General features: G+C 43.2%; 1 protein-coding gene across 3 annotated transcripts in view; it reads right to left on the bottom strand.

Moving 5' to 3' along the window:
* Positions 1–21745, bottom strand: part of SPEG (striated muscle enriched protein kinase) — a 1422155-nt gene that overhangs the window by 473556 nt on the left and 926854 nt on the right. For all 3 annotated transcript variants that reach the window (XM_086954403.1, XM_086954404.1, XM_086954405.1), the window contains 2 exons: positions 17084–17186; positions 11556–11756 (listed from right to left, as the gene is read on the bottom strand). In XM_086954403.1, the coding sequence (XP_086810529.1) occupies positions 11556–11756; positions 17084–17186 (304 nt within the window). The remainder of the gene's footprint in view (positions 1–11555; positions 11757–17083; positions 17187–21745) is intronic.

The following is a 21745-nucleotide window of genomic DNA, read 5'->3' as shown; positions in this document are numbered from 1 at the left end:
TTGTGCACGATTGGCAGTCAGAATGTAGTAGTCTGAGGGAAGTGATGCCAGAATGTCCGGCAAGGAGTGAGGATTGGTCCACTTTTCGGTCAACAACAGACCATTGAACGACAGCAGAGGCTCCGAAGAGCTTACTGGCGGCTGAAGCACCTCGGTGAGGAGGTTAGTTCTCACGGCAGCGGCACGGAGCTCAAGAGCAAAGGCCTTGGCTGCCCTGCGCAACACCGCACCATAGGTAGCACCCTCCTCCGTAGCCACAGAGGGAGGAGAGATGAATCCCGTGATCCCGTGTCAGGCGATGTATGCAGACCTTTGGCCTCCCCCAGCTTATCTGCCCAGTCCTGACTCAACTGGCACTGTTGTGCCAGAGGGTCCTCAGACCCCTACCTCATCCGTGTACTTATAAACAGGCAGAAAAGACGGAGCTGGGTCGTAAGTGAAGGCCTCACCCATCGACGCTGGAGAATCTGGACTGAAACTGTGGACTACGTCGTCCGAAGACGGCGCCGGGAGCAACACCATCAGGGTCTGCCCCTCGACCGGGACCTTGAGTGGCGCGGAGCCAACTGCCAGATCTCGAGTAGCTTGCGGGACCGCTCCCGCCTAGTCTTCGAGGTCAAGGACCGGCAGTCGGGGCACGACTTGTCATTGTGGTCGGCCCGAGGCAATAGAGACACCGACGGTGGGGGTCGGTCAGCGACATCAGGTGCTGACAGGCATCGCACGGCTTGAAGCCAGGCATCCCTACGGCACCAGGAGTCGAAGTCGACTCGAAAAGATATCCAAAACAGATCAAAAAGTTAGTCAAAAATGATTTGGAGTACTGCTCTTCCTGGATCTGCACTTCCTGGCGTGGAAAAAAGAAGAACTAACGTCAGCGCGCGAGGGCGACGTCTAAGTACCCGACAATGTCATCCCGGCAAGCACGGCGCCGACGACGGACACGGAGCCGCAGACTACGCCTACCGACGCGCAGGGGTACTGCTGATGAAAACTTTCCGGATTCAGTCTGACGTCTGGGGATATTCTAAGGTAAGGAATCTAACACTAACCAGTTTCTTTCAGATACTGTAGTTCTTGGTCTTGACTCTGGTTCCAAGGTTTGAACAAGAAGACTTAATAGAAAAATAGTTGTGGGAGGAATGTTTAGCGGTGTATGGTATTACTGAACAGGATCCCCATGTGGGACTAATACATTTGGTTTAGTCTGGTTTCCATCTTCTGGTTGAGGAGTGTTAAAAACTAAAAAAAATAAGTTTCTGACTGAATCGACATCGACTTCCTTAATGTTGAGTGTCTAGACGAGGAGCTGGGCATCGACATCAATGAAGATTATGTGATTATGCGTCAATGTTGAGTATTTGCAGGCGACAATATTGACGTTGATGGTTGTGGTGTTTATGTTCGATGCCAAATCCATTTCCGAGAAGCATCGAAGGTAAATTTAACAGTACACAAGGTGTCCTTGTCAGCGGTGCTGTTGTGATTCTCCTTTACGGTGAGCAAGTCAGTGCCGACGCCTGCCTCGACATTGACCAGTGCTCTTGAGGGCTGTTAGATTGTCTAGAGTGATGGTGGCAATGTTTTCTTTGTTTCCTCTCTCTCTAGATTTTCCTATATGGGGTCTTTAGTGACACAGGTTCTGGATTCAGAATCCCCATCTCTGTTGTTTCTGTTTTATTTCTTCTCTACATCCTGATACAGATTTTCGCTTTCCCTCTCAGGCAAATTCATTCACTGTTTTTTAGGACAAAATTCACCCTCTTTAACAAGTTGAGAGGCAGGAAGACAAACAACACACACAGAATGTTGGTATGATGAAGCCTTTTTTTGCCTACATGAAGGGCATTTTGCAAAAAGTGATGGATTTTGAGAAAATATTCACCACTTTTCATGAAAAATTGGTGAAAAATGTAGAATAACCTCAGAAATATTGAATGAAGTAAAAAAATAATTTACTTTTTGTGTCCGAAGTTAAGAAAAAACTTTAGTAAGAAAACCCAGAGAGTGTTCATAGACCCTTTCAGCATGAGCGAGGAAAAAGAAATGAAGCTGTGAGGGAAACTGCCAGCACAGTACATGCTAGAAAGGGATGCTGCTGGTTCCTTAAATTAACAGTGTTTTTTCCTTGCACTCCATGAACTCTTGACCGGACAGGCTATTTTTCTTTCTCTGTATGTGGTAATAGGTATTTTTTTACAATTAAACCCAGGGTTGCTTCTTGTCAGATGCTGCAATGTGGTCACATTACATTGATTAGATGCCTTTTATGTTCCAGAAAATTTCAGTAAAAAGCAGGCCTGTTTCATTCTTAAATTTAGGTGACTCTAACTCTATGGACACAGAGGTGGTTACCTCCAAATAAAATTGACATTTCATATTTTAAAAAAAAGTGTTCGGGGTCCGCGCAAATGCAATGTTTATGACTATCAGTGAGGATCCTACGATGCATAACTATTTGTATCATCATTTTCTGTACTCTAATCTTTGAGACTGTACCCTAAGGCTGAGTGATACTGTATAATGCCTCATGTGTACAAAGTTCTTATTTTATTTGTCATATACTGGGTGTACTGTGTGTGTGTGTGTGTGTGTGTGTGTGTATATATATATACATATACCAGTAGAAAGGCTGATTTTCTGTCATGCGGTCTTTTGAATGTGAGATCTCTCAGTTAACATGCTGAAGAGATTACGCTGCTTATTGACTCTCAGGAATTGGACGTACTCTTTATGACAGAACCCTGTACTACCACTCATTGTTTAGTGGAATTGGGGCTAGCGTGTCCTCCGGGCTATAAGATCCGACATAGCCCCCGGGTCGGGTCCAGAGGGGGAGGAGTGGGAATGATTTTTAGTGAGTCACTAGATCTCTCTTTGCTTGACACTAAGGCGATCCCAGGCTGTGAACTCATGGGTTTCGCCATCAATGATCAGGGAGGCTCACTTTTTTCAGGCCTATTGTGCTATAGACCTCCGGCCAGTGCCCTTTCGGCCGTAATGGAACTTATCTACGAGTTTCCTAACTCGCATTCGAGGACAATAGTGCTGGGTGATTTTAACTTATGGCCAGATGGCCAGACCGACTCTGCCTTCAAAGAGCTGGTGCAGGCCAACGGTAACATCCAGCTACAGCAGCTTCGCCGACACATGTAAAGGGCCATGCCCTTGACCTTATCTTTGCTGATGCTGGCCAAGTGGCCATCCAAAACATCTTTCCTCAGTGCTGGACGGATCATGCACTAGTGCACTTCCATCTTTTGCTCCCCATTCCAACTACGAAGAAATATAATCCAGGAGTCACCAAAATGGGCAGACAATGGTCGAAGTTACAGAAACTTTCTCCATGCCCCACTTTGATTCCAGACGGCATTAGGTTGGGTGATAACGTGGCGGCTAGTTATGAGTCTCTTAGTCAACGAATTCTCATCTCCTTGAATTCTTTGGCCCCCCTCCGAACGACTAGAGGCAGAACAAAACATACATTGCCGTGGTTCACAGATAAACTTCACCAGCTCAAGCACCATTGTAAACGGGCAGAGCGTAAGTGGAGAAAGTTATATCTTGAGTCTGACAGAATTCTTTTTAAACAGGCTCTGGCAACTTATAAAGCCCAGATTAAGCTGGCCAAGGCTAGCTTCCTAGAGGAATCTCTCCTCGCAGGGGAGAACAAGTCCCAGACGTTATTTAAAATCGTGAAAGATTTGGCATCTCCCGCTAGCACTATTAAGAACACTCCTGCCACCCAAACTCTTTGTGATGCACTGGCTTCGGCTTTTGAGGATAAGATCACATCGATCTTGAACAACCTTGCCTCATCACAGGTCGCCATTGCCCATACTTTGGACCACTCCATCTCTACGGCGGGGCCTGTGTCCAATGCTAGATCAGCGCAATTGAATGCTTTCCCGTCACCGTCCTTTGACGATTTTTGTGCACTAGCAGAGAGGGTTACCTCGGGCTCGCCGTTAGATCCTCTTCCACCTAAATTCTGGAAACTTTTTCGGGAAGAGCTCTTTCCGCCGCTCTTTTCCATCTGTTGTCAGTCTCTTGAGCTGGCACAGGTTCCGGACTGTTGGAAGCTGGCAGTGGTTTCCCCTCTCCTAAAAAAGACACTCTGGACCCTACTTGTCCAGCAAATTATAGACCTATTTCGTTGCTCCCATTCCCAATTAAAATCTTGGAGAAACTGGTGACTAAACACCTTTCCAGTTTTATGGAGAGCAACGCATGCCTGGACGTGGCCCAGTTTGGCTTTAGACCAGCCCATGGGACGGAGTCCGCACTGGTGACAGTGCTAGACGACCTGCGGACGCGTGCCGACCAGGGTCGAACGTTTTTTTTAGTAATACTCGACATGTCGGCCGCGTTCGACACGGTCAGCCATACAATCCTGATCAGGAGATTGGAGGAAATAGGGGTATCGGGGCTGGCGCTGGATTGGTTGGTATCCTATCTTGACAACTGTCATCAAATGGTCGCCCTACCACCCTTTAAATCTAACATCAGGAAGGTAGGGCAGGGCGTGCCTTTAACCTCTACCTCCGTCCCCTGATTCAGTTGATAAAATCTTATGGCATAGCGGTCACCAATTATGCGGATGACACCCAACTTGTCTTCGCGTGTGAGGGCAAGGAGGCAGTGTTGCTAGAAACTTTCCATCCGTGCATGTCCATGACAGCGGCATGGTTGAGCCGCAATTCTTTGCAATTTAACGGCTCCAAAACGGAGGTGATACACTGTTATTCGGACCTTCCCCCCAGGCCTTTACCATTGAATTTCTGGCCTCCAACTTTTCGGGATACTGGAATGCCGGCACAATCAGTCAGAAATTTGGGGGTGATGTTTGACTCTAGTATGCAGCTTGACGTATCGGTAAACAAAACAGTGGCCACTTGTATGGCCCTTTTACAAATGCTGCGGAAAGTATTACCGATGCTCCCGGAACAGTCCAGGCCAGAAGTAGTGAGAAGTATCATCCTAAGTAGGCTCGACTACTGCAACTCACTACTTCTAGGGGCCCCTAAAACACTGGTGGCAAAATTGCAACGAGTGCAAAATCTTGCCGCCAAGCTGGCTCTTTTACGGAGTCGGTTTGACTCCTCTACAAAAGCGCTTAGGGAGCTGCAGAGGATTGAGTTTAAAGCCCTGTGTCTGGTACATAAAGCCCTTCACGGACAGGGCCCATCTTCCTTGCAGAATCTTTCTCATGGTAAGTACCGGCCAGATCTCTCCGTTCGGCCTCAGCATGTTTGGTGACAGTTCCCAAGATTCTGAGGATGCGGTTAGGAGGCCGCTCCTTCAGATTCACTGCGGCAAAATTGTGGAATTCTATACCTCTGGGCCTACGCTGCACAGATGATCTTACTTCCTTTAAGAAGGCTTTGAAAACATTTTTGTTTCCTATAACCTGTTAAAACCCCTTCTTAGGCTTTGCAACTATCTGTACACTGTGATGTATCATATAAGTCTAAGCACATATATATATATATATATATATATATATATATATATATATATATATATCACAACAAAATCCAATTTCAACGCACTCTCAGAAACAGGATTACACCAAGTGTCGTTTATTTGCTGTCAGCAAATAAACGACACTTGGTGTAATCCTGTTTCTGAGAGTGCGTTGAAATTGGATTTTGTTGTGGAATTAATATCTGGCGGGGCTCTGCCAGCAACAACGCGCCACCAGCCCACGGGCGGTCTCTCCCGAAAACGAGCCGCGGAAGTGTAAGCATATATATATATATATATATATATATATATATATATATATATATATATATATTTATATATATATATTTTTTTTTTAGAGTGTCCCTGGTGTTGAGGGTGCTCTATACAGAGCTGCCTTCCACCTAAACTTGGGAACTACCCAGTTCTCTCTCTATATATATATATATATGCCTAAAGCCTCATCTCTGTGTGAAAATATTTTTGTGTTAATATTTTTATCTAATTAAAATCTACGAAGTTGTTCACACTCCAGCACAGAATACTTTTATATAGGAGCCCCAAACTGAAGCTCCGTATAATTTAAAGTTATTGATATCATCTTTGGTTGGGTCGTTGATGATAAATCAAAAAATATTAACAACTACTCTTTGGTAAATAATTCTTCAGGAGTCTAGTTTTTTATATATTATTCACTCATCTCCTGAGGGATTATTAGGTTTGCCCTATTGTTTTTCATGTGTCCTGCAAGACACAAGGCATTGGCAATTTCCAGTAACTCTGACTCAGTCAGCAAAAAGTTATCTTTAATGGGCCAGCCAAGCATGGTTTATTTTTCAGTGTTCAGTTTAGCACCAGCTTTAACCATATGATTGGTGCTCACACAGGTGAAATCTGATAACGAGGTTTGGATGATTGTGTGTCAGATTGAGGGAAGAGCTGTCTGCTCTATTCAAGGTGACATTTCAGGTCATACGCATCCCATTTTCAGATTAGGAAATAGTACTGGTCTATGGTGAGAGGAGCCTTTTCACAATGCTTCTGTTTTGGTGTCCTTTTTGAAAATTTCAAACGCTTCCTCATTTGATATATTTTTGGATACATTCATCTTATATAGTATTATTTCTTAACGTTCTTTACTCTCTTAACACATTTTCTCAAACATGTGCAGTGGCTCTCTTTGTCAATTGCTGATTCAGATTTTTCTAATGCCATTCTCCTTTCCAGTCCATTTGTTTAATATTTGCTAGTTCTTGGTTAAACTACTTGTCAGCTTTCTACTTGGCCAGTGGAGGCTTTGGAATTGTAGAGTGTGTTTGAGACTTTATGGGTAGATTTCAGAGGAATCTCTAGGTTAGTGGGTGAAGCACAGTGTGGCTAATACACAGTGGTGAATACTTCATTTAACCTACATTCAAAGAAAGCCTCACTTTTTCTGAGTTAACCATGTGGAAAGATTTCATGTTCATGCATTCAAAAATAGCAGAGAAGAGGGCTGTCAAAGATCTGGCTTGACGTATGCTTCTGAGGTGATGACACCATAGGTGAAGAATGGGTCTAGTGGGTGGTCTGCCATGTGGGTGGATTCTGACAACATTTGGGTAAAGCCTAAAGATTTTAAATGTTTGATGGTTTCAGTGGCCTATTTACTGTATGGTACAGCTACCCAGAGGTTGTAAGTGCTCAAGAGCGTAGATCTTTACAGTAACACTTGGTTCTATAAGGCCATGGCTCAATTTCTTCTTTAAAGCAAAATGCAGAGTATTATTGAGATTTGCCATATATCGGAGAAAAGATGAAATAATAGAAATTGGGTGATTCACATTGTCACAACAAATTACATTGATCCTGGGACTCGAGAGGGTTTCAATGGATCATGATAAATGAGTACCACACCTCCCTCCGCCACATAGTGTGAACATTGTTGATTACTGTGGCAGTGTGAGGCAGAAATCAATTCTCTTGTACACCAAAGACAGCATACGCCTCTTCCCCCATTCATACTGTGTGTCAGGTGGGTGTTTTACTGTCAAATGGGCATTGGGTAGGCCGATTTGGGTGCTTCACATCTTGGCATTGTGACTTTGTCTCATGGCTACATGGGCACTCTACAGATGCTTTGGTTGCATTTGTGATCAGGGATGGTATTATGGTTTGACTGAAAGTTCTTGAGGTAGGAGGGAGATCGTCTATGTCAGATTTTGTTTAGTCACTTTGGATCATCTTCGAAGAATTTACAGTACTGGGGCTTCTGCTGCAGTTTGTTGTCAGTGAGTTGCTATTTGGGTGGTTAGAAAGAACCTATGTGATGAAATCAATGACTGGGGACCCGGGACTCAGTTGATAGCAATGAATCCTTTAAGTGAGCTAGTGTGGGGTTCTTTTCCATACGTTTTGTTTTCTTGCCACATGAGATGACACTGAAAAGATCAAGGTGAATGTGCACTGCTTGAATCATTATAGTTGCCATCTCATATACATTTAGGGCCAGATGTACGACCCGCCAATTAGCGAGTTGCAAGTTGAGTCGCATTTGTGACTCGCTAATTGGAATGCACAACAGTATCTCAGACACTGTTTGCGATTCCTAATGGAGTTGCAAATTGCATGCCTCATTAATATTAATGGGGCAGGCGCAATTTGCGAACCCCATTAGGAATGGCTAGCATTCACAGGGATGGTGGCCTGCTGGGGTCAGCAGACCACCATGTCTGTGATTGCTTTTTTAATAAAGCAGTTTTTTTTAATTCAGCCTGTTGTCCTTAAAGGAAAATTGAATGCATTTAAAAAAGAAAAATGAAACTTTTCAGTTTCATTTTTTTAAGGGCAGGCAGTGGTCCCTGGGACCACTGCCTGCTCTTTAAAAATAATTTTCCACATACTCACAAAGGGGAAGGGGTCCCCTGGGGACCCTTTATCCTTTGCCAGTGATTTACCACCTTCTTGAAGTAGGTGGTAGACTGCAAGTGTTTTGCAGCTGCAAAACATTAGTACATAGCATGTTGACTCGATATTAGGAAGAGGCGCCCCTTCCTAATAGCTTAAATCGCAAATGCTATTTTGCGAGTCAGTGTTTTGCAAAATAGCATTTGTACATGCTATTACCCTTTTTTGCGGCCACAAACGGGAGGATCTCCCGTTTGCGGCCGCAAAACAGGGTCGTGCATCTGGCCTTTAGTGTGTAATCTCCTCTGAGATATTGGTTCTGGGTCACAAGCCTCATTCATCTGGGACTTTTCAGTCTACTTGATGTGTTAAGAAGGTCAGAAAAGGTCTTGCCTGAGTATTAAATATCCCAGATGTGGAAGTGCAGATCACATTTCTTCTTCTCATTTATGTCAGGGTGTTCTCAAAGGCCATTTTTCTTAAACATGTGGGCAGCATTGTTGAAGATGATGATGGGATGGGGTAGTGAATTTCCCAAATGTTAGTTCTGGCTCAGCTCATGGTAAGAAGAGATGTGTTCGATACATCTTTGTACTGATTTTGATTTTGCAGTACACATACTTAAAGAGCCTCTAATATTGTTTAGGGATTGCCAATCTAAGTACTGCTCGGCATCTGCTGAAGAAAGAGCTTCATAAACTGAAAAGTACTAAAAATTAGGTCACATGTGACACAGTACAGGCACTTATGGGAATAAACACAGTGCTATAGATTGTGGAATCCATTTACTACCCAATACATTTTTTCAGGCTAGTTTGGTACAGTGCATGGAGCCTTTCCTACAGCTTCAGCACACAAGGCTGGTCTAGATCAGTGTACTTTGCCTACTTCCAGCTAGTCTTCTCCTGTATTTGGCTCTCCAGCATGCACAATTATCTTTTCTTGAATTACTTTTAACTATCCTGACATCATCTCTCAATCTCCCCTCTTTCCACTAGTACAATGTTCATCCTCATTGCTTCTCACCAGCTACCTCTTCATCTTTGATTTTACATTGACTCTTAATAGAGGTATACATCTCTTCAACATGTCACTCAACTTGCCTACCCACTTTCAGTCAGTAACCTTCTCTTAATATGCCTCAATTGCTGGTCTGTCTCTTCACCTGTCACTTTTGCCTATCTTGTGACAGGCACTTGGCCTGCTTCTTCCTTGGTGTGCCTCCTATGCCATCATCTCATGAGCTATCACCTTTCCCTGGCCAACTTATTTTGTGCCCCTCTAGTCTGCCCTCTCATGACTTGTCACGTATTCCTCACCTCACAACCTATCTGCATTGCCTGTTAAGCCCATGACCTTCCTAAACCTGGATAATTTCTTCTGTTGTTTTTTACAATATGCCCTATTTCTTGTCTTGTCCCCTAATATTACATGACCCTTCCTGTTTACCTGTTTATCACAAGGTTTGTGTTCCTTGCCTATCACAGGGCTTGTCTCCTATGCCCGATCTCAATCTTTTACCTTTGCCTACCCTACCCAACCCATGACCTAATTTCTTGGCCTTCATCTCATTAACAATTTATTTTGCCTACCATTCTTGTGTCCTATGCTCCTGGTTTGTTCATTTCATGACCTACTCCCCTGGTCTGCCCATCTCATGACCTGTCCCATATGCAGCAACTAGTGACCTGCTGTCAGATCATTTCTTGTCCTAAAGCTTAAGGCACGGTTTAGAGTCGGGGACAGGGTTCTCCGTCACAAACGTGATATAGTACCCAGCTCGCCAAGCCCTGAGTTAGTGCCTTCTTTAGAGACTGGGGAACCTTAAACTTTCCATTGATGGAGCCCCCATTTGCTTTTTCGAAGGAATACTTCCTCCTATAGTCCAACTGTGTATGGCAATTGGAGCAATAGCATTACACTGCACGCCCCATTAAGGGTAGACGGTGTATTTGCTTTTTTTTCTTGACCTCACCAAACGGTAAGAGACAGGAAAGAAAACAAAAATGACCACCACACCCTGGAGGAAAGCTCCCAGGGTGTGGGGGGTTTTCATTTTAGAAACAAACTCTAGCTTTGGGAGCCTATACGTGATAAAAAAAAGTAAAATGTTTACTGAATGGCTGTCAAAGCTGACGGCAGCCATCCACCATACCATTGTTACACTGAAATGAACCACAGTAATGGTGGTTCCATTAATGTACAGATATGACAGCTGGGCCGGCAGTCATGTCTAAATTTGGTAGACGAAGTAAAGTCAGGATGGTGGCGGTAATGACCTTAACCATTGTGAAGGACACTACCACGTCCATCAAACCCTTATAGGACCCCTAGGCTGTCCATCTCATGATAATGTCTCATATGTACTCCTGCATGACCTGCCATCCAAGTTGCTCACCTTTTCTGTTCATCTAAGCACCTCAGACCTCAGCACCTGGGAGTTTGTCCCATGACCTGGGATGCTCCATCTAATGATATGTCACATTGCATGTCAAACTTCTAACCTGTCTTTGTGTTTTCATCCTCACATCCTGACTCACATTTCCCATTTCATAGCCTGTATCCTTTGCTTTTACATCTTGAGGCTTGTTCCCTGGTTTGTTTATCTGAATACTTGACTACCTCATGCCCTGTATTCTTTGCCCTATCTAGTGATATGGCTCCTGGTTCACCATCCCTTGAACTGTCTCCTATGATTGGAGCTACAGCTTGCCTTCACATATCCATTACACAATCTGCTTTCTGTCAATCGCAGCACTTGTCTTGTAGATCCACATCTCATGCATGTCTGTCTAAGCTCATGAACTGTGTCTTTTGACTGTAAGTCTCATGACCAATTCCCCTAGACAGGTAGCTAAATGCTCTTTCATATTTGTTTATGACATGCCTTGTCTTCTTTGCCAGCCCATCTCATATACGACATTTCATACAGTGTTTCCTTTGCCTGTTCAGTAAATGATTAGTCTTCCTAGACTCTTCATCTCATAACCTGGCTTCCCAGCATGTTCATCTCATGACCTATTTCACAGGTACCGCTTTACAAGTCTTCCAGACCTGTCTATTACATGATCTATCTTCTTTACCCGTCCATCTCATGATCTTTTTCCATAGTCTGTTATCACCTACCTCCTTTTCCTATCCATCACATTCCCACACTCCTTTGCCTCCCCCATGCATCCCTTTCGCCAACATTTGAAGGATACAGCTCCATGATGATAATGATAGCACTTTTTTTCTCAAAGGCGTCATGGAAGTACACAATACGCTCATGGTGGATTTCGGAAAAAATTGTCATCTCACGGCGGGCCGAAGATTTGGTCTTGGCACGGAATGATATGAACTTGCCAGCATAATCCAACTTGCTGCTTTTTTCAGTCACCTTACGTATGTACGAAAATGCTCCCCTAGGAAACAAACATAAGCTTCAACAAACAATTTTGTGAGTGAGAGATGCCATAACTAACCTAAGACTTTAATACTTATTAAATAACTCCCACTAATCTGTCAGGCAGACAGCCAATATCCAGAGAAATCCTAAAACATTCAACAAGAAATGTTACCACTGTCATGGGGCACAAACATCTAGCAAGAAACAACCCCACCACATTCACATCTTCCTCAACAAACACCATCACTATTCACAGACATAAGCAAGCACTGAACAAACCTAATACTGTAGCAAACTTTATTGCTAAACACAATCAGTGTCACAAGCCATAGCTAGAGATAGACATACTCATTCATGAACACACACAGACATCCCGAGGCAAAAACAAACAGTTCTCAAAAAACACCTTCAGTATCCAGCTACACCCTCAAATGTTCCAAAATAAGGATTAGCATCATCAAGCTGACACCTTAAGAAATATGCATTCACAAATATGTTCACTGTCCTTGCACATGCTTACACAATAATAAAAAGCATCACTGTTCAGACAGATATTCATTAATTCATCAATACATACTGCCACTATGAGGAGACAACGCCAAACATTCCATAGCAAACACCTGTACTATCTTATGATATACCCAAACATTAATTAACAAATAGCACATGTGGCACGAGACATCTGCAACCAGCACTACCATTGTCCAGAAGTGAATGAGGTCATCTAGATTAGGAATTCCTTCTCCTCCAATCCTTCTGCAGTTGAGGTGCTGTTGTTCCAGAGCACCACCCTAAAGGCACCATCTCTTTTAGAGGGTTCTGACTACAAGCCCATGCAGCACTGGATGGGCCCCTTACACTAGTCATTTTGCCTCTTCCAGATATCCACCTTCCACAGTGAACACTAACTCTGCGCAGGATATATATCTTTTCAGGTGCCAACATATATTCCAGAATTATTGACTCTGCAGTTACACAAGCCTGGGCATATGCACACCCTGCAATGCCTGAAGCGGCACTTTCCACTAGCAGGATTTCGTCTATAGATATGGTGCAATGTCTTTTACCCTGACACTGGTTCCTGAATGACTCCTCTCGCTATACATTAGCAGTCAGACTAGGGTGTCACCTCCACACCACATTTCTCAAGGGAAGTCAGGCTCCCACAGGAGGCCTCTTCTATCATGGAGTGATTCAGAATATATATGCATCTATTCGTATCCATACTGGTAATTAAATTACATGGGGGAAGACATAGTGTGCTTCAAGGCACAGAAAGCTAGTGTTTGTCTTCAAATGGTAATTACCTGGTATTTGTAAAGCGCAAACTAATCACGCCTAAGGGTCTCAAGGCGCTGGTGTCTGTCGGGAAGATTAAGCGAGCTATTACCCATAGTCACATGATGCTGGGCTAACCTGCCACCAGCGATCGAACTGTTAGCCCATGTTCCAGAGTCAGCTTCTCTGGCTGCTGCGCCACATCTCTTCCTAATAGCACTTCTACATGTGGCAGGGTGCACTGTAGTGGGCCTGTTTTTTCTCTGTCCAAATTGCACTAACTGCCTGTTGCAGAGTCCACTTTTTGGGGCATTGTAATCTTTTTAAAGTTGTGCAGACACCGAGCAGAGTACAATTTTTACTCCGTTCGGCGGGGCTATTCCCAGATGCCATCTTGATTTGGGTTAGCAGTCTGGTGGCTGAGACCTACTCCCAAATCTCTATTTAAAAAGACCCATGACACTTCAGCGCACCAAAGGCCAGCCTGTCTGCACCCATCTGCGTTTGGATTGCGTCCAGCTCCAGCTTCGCTGCCCAAATTTCAAATGAACAGGACGGTAAGTTGCCCAAAGAAGCCCTTCTGGCCTTGAATAGTGACCCTTGTCCTGGGGCAGGGAGTCATAAACACCCATGTAAGGCCTTGGTTTAAATCTTGGTGTGATCATCGAGGCTGAGGGGAAAGGTGCTCCGTCTTTGGGGACCTCTAATGGAAAAGCAAATGCAGGTCCCTCCCTAAACACTCAGCTGACATCTGCGTCTCCCTATCTGATAACAGCTGGGACCTAATCTTTCTTACTGAAACATGGATAAAGGAAAGCTCTAACAGTGATCTGGCCCTGGCTATTCCCTCTGGATTTTGGATTTTGTGCGCTAACCGGGGAAGAACACGATGGGGGAAGGGGAGGAAGCAGCTTTGCAATTGTCCTGAGGGACACGTGGGAGGTTTCTACTTCTAGGCTGGGCCAAATTTGTAATATTGAGGGCATGCTCTTTTGTATCAAGCTCACATCCTCATTTTCCTTCACTGGCATGCTGCTGTATAGGCCACTGGACTGCCCTAATAGTTGTACGCCACAACTATGCGAACCCTTGCCCAGCTAACGTTACATTATGCCAATGTCATGGTTCTGGGAGATTTTAACATGCAAGCGGATGTCTCAAACTGGCCTCAACCAACTTAGTCAGTTGACTCCTCAGCTCATAGCGCTGGCCATACGCTGGACATAGTCTTTTCAAATATCCATAGTATGAGAACAGAGGCCCACATGCCCTTGCTATGGACGGATCACTTTCTTGTTCCGTTCAGTTTTAGTTTTGAGGGCAACCAAACAATGAATGTCAAAACTTTGGAAAAGAGGAGGAACTGGAGGAAAGTCACAAAGGAGGCCTTTGGTCCTGCCATTCAAGCAGTCTTGCCATCTCTGACGGGCAACTCCAACAGTGATTCGACCCGATTCAACCTATGGATCACTAATGCCTTGGCTACGATCGCCCCTTTAAAAACTGTCACAGCTAATAGATCTAAGCCATCAGCCCCCTGGTTCTCTGTGAAACTTAGAGCAGAGAAAGATCTCTGTGAGAGCCTGGAGCACAGCTGGAGAAGGTCATACAATCCATCAGCTAAAAGCACCTATAAAGATATTCTGAAACAATTTCGCTAACTGATGAGGCTTAAGTTGAGAGAATATTTTGTGAGGCGCATTGAGAATTAAGAGAACTCCTCTAAAGAAATGTTTAATACTGTAAAATCTTTGGCTACTCTGGAGCAATGGAATGCACCTTTCATACTTCCCCTGCTCTGTGAATGAGCCTTTCGGATTTCTGTGAGGAAAAAATTCAAAAACGTTACTCCTCGTTCTCTCCGGAAGCTGGAATTGACGACAACCAGCAACCATCTCCCAACAAACCTCTTGTCACTTTTTTTGATTTTTTTCCCAATATCTGAAAAGGACTCACTTGAGGAACTTTTGAAGTGTAAGTCAGGCTCGCGGGAGGATCCTTTCCCAACTCAATTTCTTAAAATGGTGGCTTCCTGTGTAAATCCAATACTGAATCAAATTTGGAATACCTCTTTGAAATCCAGCATTTTCCCGGCATTATGGACACAGGCGTTCCTGCTGCCACTGCTTAAAAAGCCCAATCTGGATCTGGGAGTGCTTAGCAAATTTAGGCTAGAGATGATGGTTCAAAAACAGTTAGCCGCCTTTGTAGAAGCCAAGGGCTTGCTGCATCTGAAACAGTCAGAGAGATGAAGGCCAACGGCTCGCCCGTTATGGTAGTACTGCTAGATCTGTCTGCATCGTTCGATATGGTAGCTCATCTGACCCAGCTGAAGAGATTAAGTTATCTCAGCTTTCAGGGTATGGTGCTATCCTGGCTGCAGTCTTTCTTACAAGAACGATTTTAATGGCTCTTCGCCCATTTTCATCTTCATCCAAACCATTGGTTTGTCGAGTGCCACAGGGTTCGGCTGTAAGACCATTGCTTTTTAATCTATATTCAATCCCATTGGCTACTCTCATTGAATCCTGGGAAGTGAAGGTTGTTTCTTATGTGGATGATACACAACTAGTGTATTTTTTTTAGAGAACACTGTAGCAGCCTTCAATACCTTCAGAGTGCTTGAAAGATATTTCTAAGTGGATGAACAGCAATATTCTGAAATTAAACACAGAGAAGACTGAGGTTCTTTATTTTAGTCAGGTGACGCCGCCTTTATCCAGTCTCTGGCAGCCTTCGAAGCTGAAACCAACACCAGCTATGGTTGTGTCAGCTGGAAATCTGGGAATCAGGTTCAATACCGATCTCTCCTTTAAGGTTCAAATTCAGAAGATTTCCTCATCCTGTTTTGTGAAGTAAAGATTTATCAGGAAGCTTTTGCGGTTTCTCCCAGAGGAGAGCCGCAAGATCATTGTCCATGCTTTAGTGACCTCGCATTTGGATTATGCCAATAACTTATACCTGGGGCTTCCAGCTTATCTGATTCTCAGACTGGAAATAATTCAGATTGTGGTGGCAAGGATCATTTATCGGATCTCTCTTCACCATCATATCTCCCCCCATTTGAGGCAGCTCCATTGGCTCCCTGTGCCAAGAGGATCGAGTTTAAAGCCCTGACATTGGCCTTCAGAGCCTTAAGGGGCAAAGGGCCACATTATTTCAGGTATACGCTTAGAGTGTAACATCAGGAGCGAGCCCTGAGATCTAATCATCTGCGACTTCTTTGCTTTCCAAGATATGCCAAAGCTCAACGAGGTGGCAGGTCTTTCTCGGTAACGACGGCTAAGCTCTGGAACGCTCTGCCACCCACCTACGCTTGGCTGAGACAGAACAGGGATTCAGGAAGGACTATGCTCCCCCCAGAAACCTCCGCTCATCTAAGAAGTTTCTTCTATCAGTCCCCCGAGTTCGAAGAGCCAAGTGGGGAGGAAGAGCCTTGCTCCTAGATGGTGGAATACTGTACCCTATGAAATTAGGACTCTGCCATCGATGCAAACGTTTAGAAGGGTCCTGAAGACATGGCTTTTTGCCAAAGCTTACCCTTAGTTTTCTGGTTTTGCCTTTTATGATTCCTTTATAGGCGCCTTGATGCCTCTGGGAAAAGTCGCGCGTTATAAGTTTTATTTCATTTCATTTCATTTCATTTCAAGGACTTAAAAAATTGGCTCTTCAGTCAGGCGTAGATTAGCTGGTCTGTATTTTCTTCAATCGCGCTTTTTGCAGGTAGTTGAAAGCTCTATAAATGGGTTTGATTGAGTGATTGATTGAAGTCTTCAAAACCAAGAACCACAGATCCATGTGTAACTCTTTCTCTCAGATAGGGGCAATCTATAAATTACCTAATTCTTGGCTATCTATTTACACTGGAAACCCAGGAGTCCAAGCCCTTTATGCAGCCCCACTCTCTCTCCTGGACAGAATCCCTCAAACCTGTGTAACTCATAATGCTGCACATCCAGAAAACACATGTTTTGCCCCGGAGACCCCCTTCAACTGATATCTTCACTCTGCCCAAGTAATCAACCTGGGTGTCCCTGCTTATGAGACTCAAGTGCTATTCATTACCTTCCAATATCTTTGTGGATGTCGTAATAATCGGTCAGCCTCCTTATCTTGTGCATCAGCGAACCATCAGTTTCATCCCCGGCCCCATCTGCTTTAGGTTTAACTTGAAAAAATAATAGAGAGAAAATAAATAAGATGGAAATCAAGTAGATTAGATAAACTATCCAATGATTTCTGACAACTGCCACTTGCCCCCTCACACTGTCCGCATCATTTGCACAGTCAATCTGTCCTTCTTTAGCAGACTGGTCATTGGCCATATCTGATCACCCACACAGCAGTCAAGATGCAAACATGACAGATAGATAAAAATAAGACTGGAGGCGAAATCAGTTCACCTTACAAAGATATTGTCTGTTAAAGTGAGAGGCAGAACAGTCAAAAGGGTAAACAAGATGGAATGCAGGAAGAAGGGCATCAAACAACTGGTGAATCTTACATGGGGCGGTAGAGAGTTCCATACTTCAAGCAGCATACTCAAAAATGTGTTAAAAGTGTGGTACTGTACTGTTTGGAAAGTTCTTCAGATTTGACAATTGGTGGATTCCCCAGCAAGCATTCATTGCTGTATTTGGAATCCCAGGAAACTAAAACTACTGTAGGCTTACTGAACTCATGATTCTCATTTTTAGGTAATGATTCCCAGAGTGTTATTTATTTTACAAAAAATATAAAGTGTTATAGTTTTTGTAAAATAAATAACACTTTTTAGCCACAATTAAGCTACATTTCTATAATGAAAACTTACTTACTGAAATCCTAGTTCTGCTTAGTAGGAATATTCATTGAAACTCTGAAGGTAGAACGTTCCCACCTGCGTGAAGGGATCCTGGAACACTTACAAATCCTATACAAACGATGTAGCAGTGCTTGAAACATCTGGCATTATTTTTAAGTGAAGTCACCAACTCTGTAGCCTATACAGGCTAATTGTTTCCACAGTGTTTATTTTACCTAATGGAGTTCAATCAATCAATCAATCAATCAAAGCATTTGTATAGCGCGCTACTCACCTGGAGGGTCTCAAGGCGCAGTTCATTGCAACAGCAATCCTCAAGCCCTTGCATAGATTAAATGGGTGAATTTGAGCAAGTGACATACGTAGACTGATAGGTAGACTATAAAGAGAAGTCAAACACAACACGTAGTACCTCTTTAAGGAGTCAGCAGTTTCTATATTCCAGCATGCCATGCAATGGTAGTTGCTGGAGAGCCTCAGTTCTTTTTGACAGGTTTACATCTATATATCGACAAACTGAGGGCTTTCCACCATTGGAGAATAGATACAGGGGAGGAGGGAAGGTTGTTCATGTCTTCAATTAGGACTTTATGATGAAGAACTAGGATTACAAGCAAGTACTTTCCCTTCTGCATCGCAGGATCTTCACTGATAGTCAAGAATACAGAATACAGTAGCATGCTCATCCTCATGTGAAAGAGCAGGCTCTGTGCTCAAATGCTATGGGGGAAGAACGTATCTTAAAGGATTCTTAAGAGCATTGTGACCAACTATTGTTTCTATTGTATCTATTGCAGAATCCATGTCAAGGCAGTAAAGGTGGATGAAGTTTCTGCCTTACAAATGTCTGACACAGGGACAATTTTATGCCATGTAGCAGTCACTGCTTTTCCTCCTGCCATAAGAGCTCCGGTTTGACAAGTAAGGGTGTATTAGGAGCACAATGAAATACAAGAGAGTATCCTCCTGGCTCTGGAATGTTTGGATGTGTCTAAACATGTTTGAAGACTTAATTTTTCCTAAATCTTGTGTCTGATTCAGGTATAATATCAGTTCTAATTTCACATCTAGAAGGCATGGAATTATGTTTGCTGGAGTCCAAGGATTACTGATTACTAAATAAAACCAACAATGATGGAGATTTAATTTAAATTTTGAGAAAACCACTGACAAAAAAAGGATGTTCTCATTACCACCATATTGAAATGAAAGCAAGCGAGTACATTGCTCTAACACTGAAAGAGCCTAAAAGCCACTCTATGGGCAGAAGTTAAGGTCACTAAGACAGCTGCCTTCCAAGACAGAAACTGCTATGAAGCCTAATGCATTGGCTCACATATAGAAGTTGTCACTTTAAATGTCACCAGCCTCATCTCCTATTGAGAAAGTAGTGGCCAAAGATTTTACATTTGGTTTAACTCTTCTAAAAAGTCCTTAGTAACACGGATAGTTAATAAAGATATTTTCTCAGGAGCCCTCATATAAGGTGTAATAATTGCAAATATGTTCTGATAGAAGAGTACTGAAGCCTTCATTGGGCAAGCTGGTGAAGAAAATAATTACATCTTCTTGGTTGGAGACTGGGTCTGGAAATCTTTTCCATTTAAAAGCATTTTAGGTTCTTGTAGATGCTCTTTTAGCCTCTCTTAAAATGTCCGCACAGGCTTGTGGTATGTTTAGGTGCCATGGACAATAGATTAGGTTTACAAAGAAATTATAAAAAAACAACAAATAGAAAATGCAGTGATGGTTGCAGTCCACCACACCAATAAGTATTTTCAAGTGTTCACAATTACGGTGCTCAAAACCCCCACGGTCCCACTGCCAAATAACCCCCTGGAAGTGTACACATAAATACAACGAATGGGGAGCACTCAAAAGTCATCCAATATAACTTTAATTCGGTAATCCCCTCTTGGATACTATTCAAAGTTCAACTGTGTTACCATTTCCATTTAGTCCATTAATTCAGGTTTGTGTTCAACTTTATTAATTCATATTCAGAAATGATTTCACAGCTCAGCCAACAGGTTTAGTGTTATGCACCAGGACTTCCTCGAGGTTCCATATCCTCATGCAATGCTTACTGACTTCTGGTTCGTCAAATCAATTCGTACATAAATACTTAAGGTTAGTATCCGCATGCGGTCCCAAGTCACCACAGCAATAAAGGTACCATGGTGTATAGGACGAAATGATTTGGCTAGGCTGTAAAATCAACTCTGAAGATAAATGAATAAAGTTGAGCACATCATATACTTAGTTTCCTTTAATTAATGGAGTAAATGGAAATGGAGTACATAGGTAGACTTTGAATATAATAGTATCCATATGGGGAATGATGTTTACGTGGAAGCCTGTTCTGTACATGTATTGATAGGGGAAGAAACTCTGGAAGCCACCCTTTAATTTGCCACTTAGGAGAAATTTACATCATCTTAAATTGGAGTATTTAGCTTTAGCAGAACAGTTGGAATCATAGGGTTCCATAAAAGTGTAGAACATTTTCCCTGACCATTCGATCAAAAGGGCATTGCTCAGAAAGTCCCGTTCCTACACCCTGTAGAAGATGTCTGCACATTAAGCATTTTGAGAAGTTGTGTAGATGTCTATATGTGGAAACCCCCAATCTGAGAAGAAGTTGAGGGGCATATTAACATTCAGGACCCATTCATGATTTTCTACAAAGAAGCTGCTGAGAACATCTGCTTGGAAGCTCTGCATGCTGGCCAGGTATATCACTTGAAATTATAGATTCCTCCATCCTAGCCATTTCCAGTTTGTCTGGGCATCCAGTGAAATAATTCTGGACCTGGTGCCTCCTTGTTTTTGGAGGTAATGAATTGGGGTTTTGTTGTCCATCTGTACAAGGATCCCATTCGTTATTAGAGATGACAAAGATGACTGGAATGCCTTCAGAGCCAGATGGACTTTTCTCAAACCTAGGATATTAGATGGTATATGGATTTGTTGTTTGACTACAAGCCTTTGATAGGTCACTTCTGTAGATAGGTTATCTGCCCCATCAAAGAGGCACCCATCACAATTGTCTGAGCTGAAAGGTCATTGTAAAATGGGACTTGGAAGAGATTGACTTGCTAAAAGAGATAGGGTAATCGTGCTCTCCAAGTTGATGGATAGCACTTCCTGCGCCACATGGAAGAGACTGTCTTGCTTGAAGAGATAGGATACTCTGTTTTTCAAGTTGTTCCTCCATTAAGACCATCGGTCTATAAGCCACTTCTGTAGAGGTCTTGATGGAGCAAAGATTTGCACAATAAGCGACTTACTTGTAATCAAGAACCTCGAATAACCCTAAATAACTAATCAACCTGTTTGTCTTACTAATTTTGTACATTTCTACACTATATAATGTGTCCCAGTGAAGCTTGCCTATGTGTTTAGTAATTGTAATCCGCTTGCAGTAAAATGGCCGCTGCTACGCGGGAATTTAGTCTGTGCATGCGTCGGTCATACCCATGTGACGTGACGTATTCGCAGTTCTGGTGGGAATTTGTTGCTCATGCGCAATACAGCTAAAATGGCTGCTTGGTGTTCTCACATGCTATGAGCTTGCATTGCCGCTTTCGCATAGCTGTTTGTTCTGCACTTACTCATAATGCTATAGTTATTATAAAGTAAGGGATATAGTATAGCCAGTCATGGTATACAGTGTAATCTTTTATTCTGTGTTTCTAAATTGTTTTCGCTTGCTTTTCATGTATCGCATTCTTTGGGCCTGGAAGGTGCTTACTACCCCATCTTGGAAGCCCGTATGGTACCAGTCACGTGATGGGGGAAAAGAAAACCATGCAGCAGTGGAACCCAGCCAGCTGGCAGCCTCGCCCAAGATGCTCCTGGGAATCGACCTGTAACCCAGCAAGACGAAGCTGAACTGTACCTGAAATTGTTACATTTGTAAT

This window comes from Lissotriton vulgaris, chromosome 2_1 (genome assembly GCF_964263255.1).
Source record: "Lissotriton vulgaris chromosome 2_1, aLisVul1.2, whole genome shotgun sequence".
Classification (NCBI taxonomy): domain Eukaryota; kingdom Metazoa; phylum Chordata; class Amphibia; order Caudata; family Salamandridae; genus Lissotriton; species Lissotriton vulgaris.
This window is presented reverse-complemented; position numbering and strand designations above follow the sequence as displayed.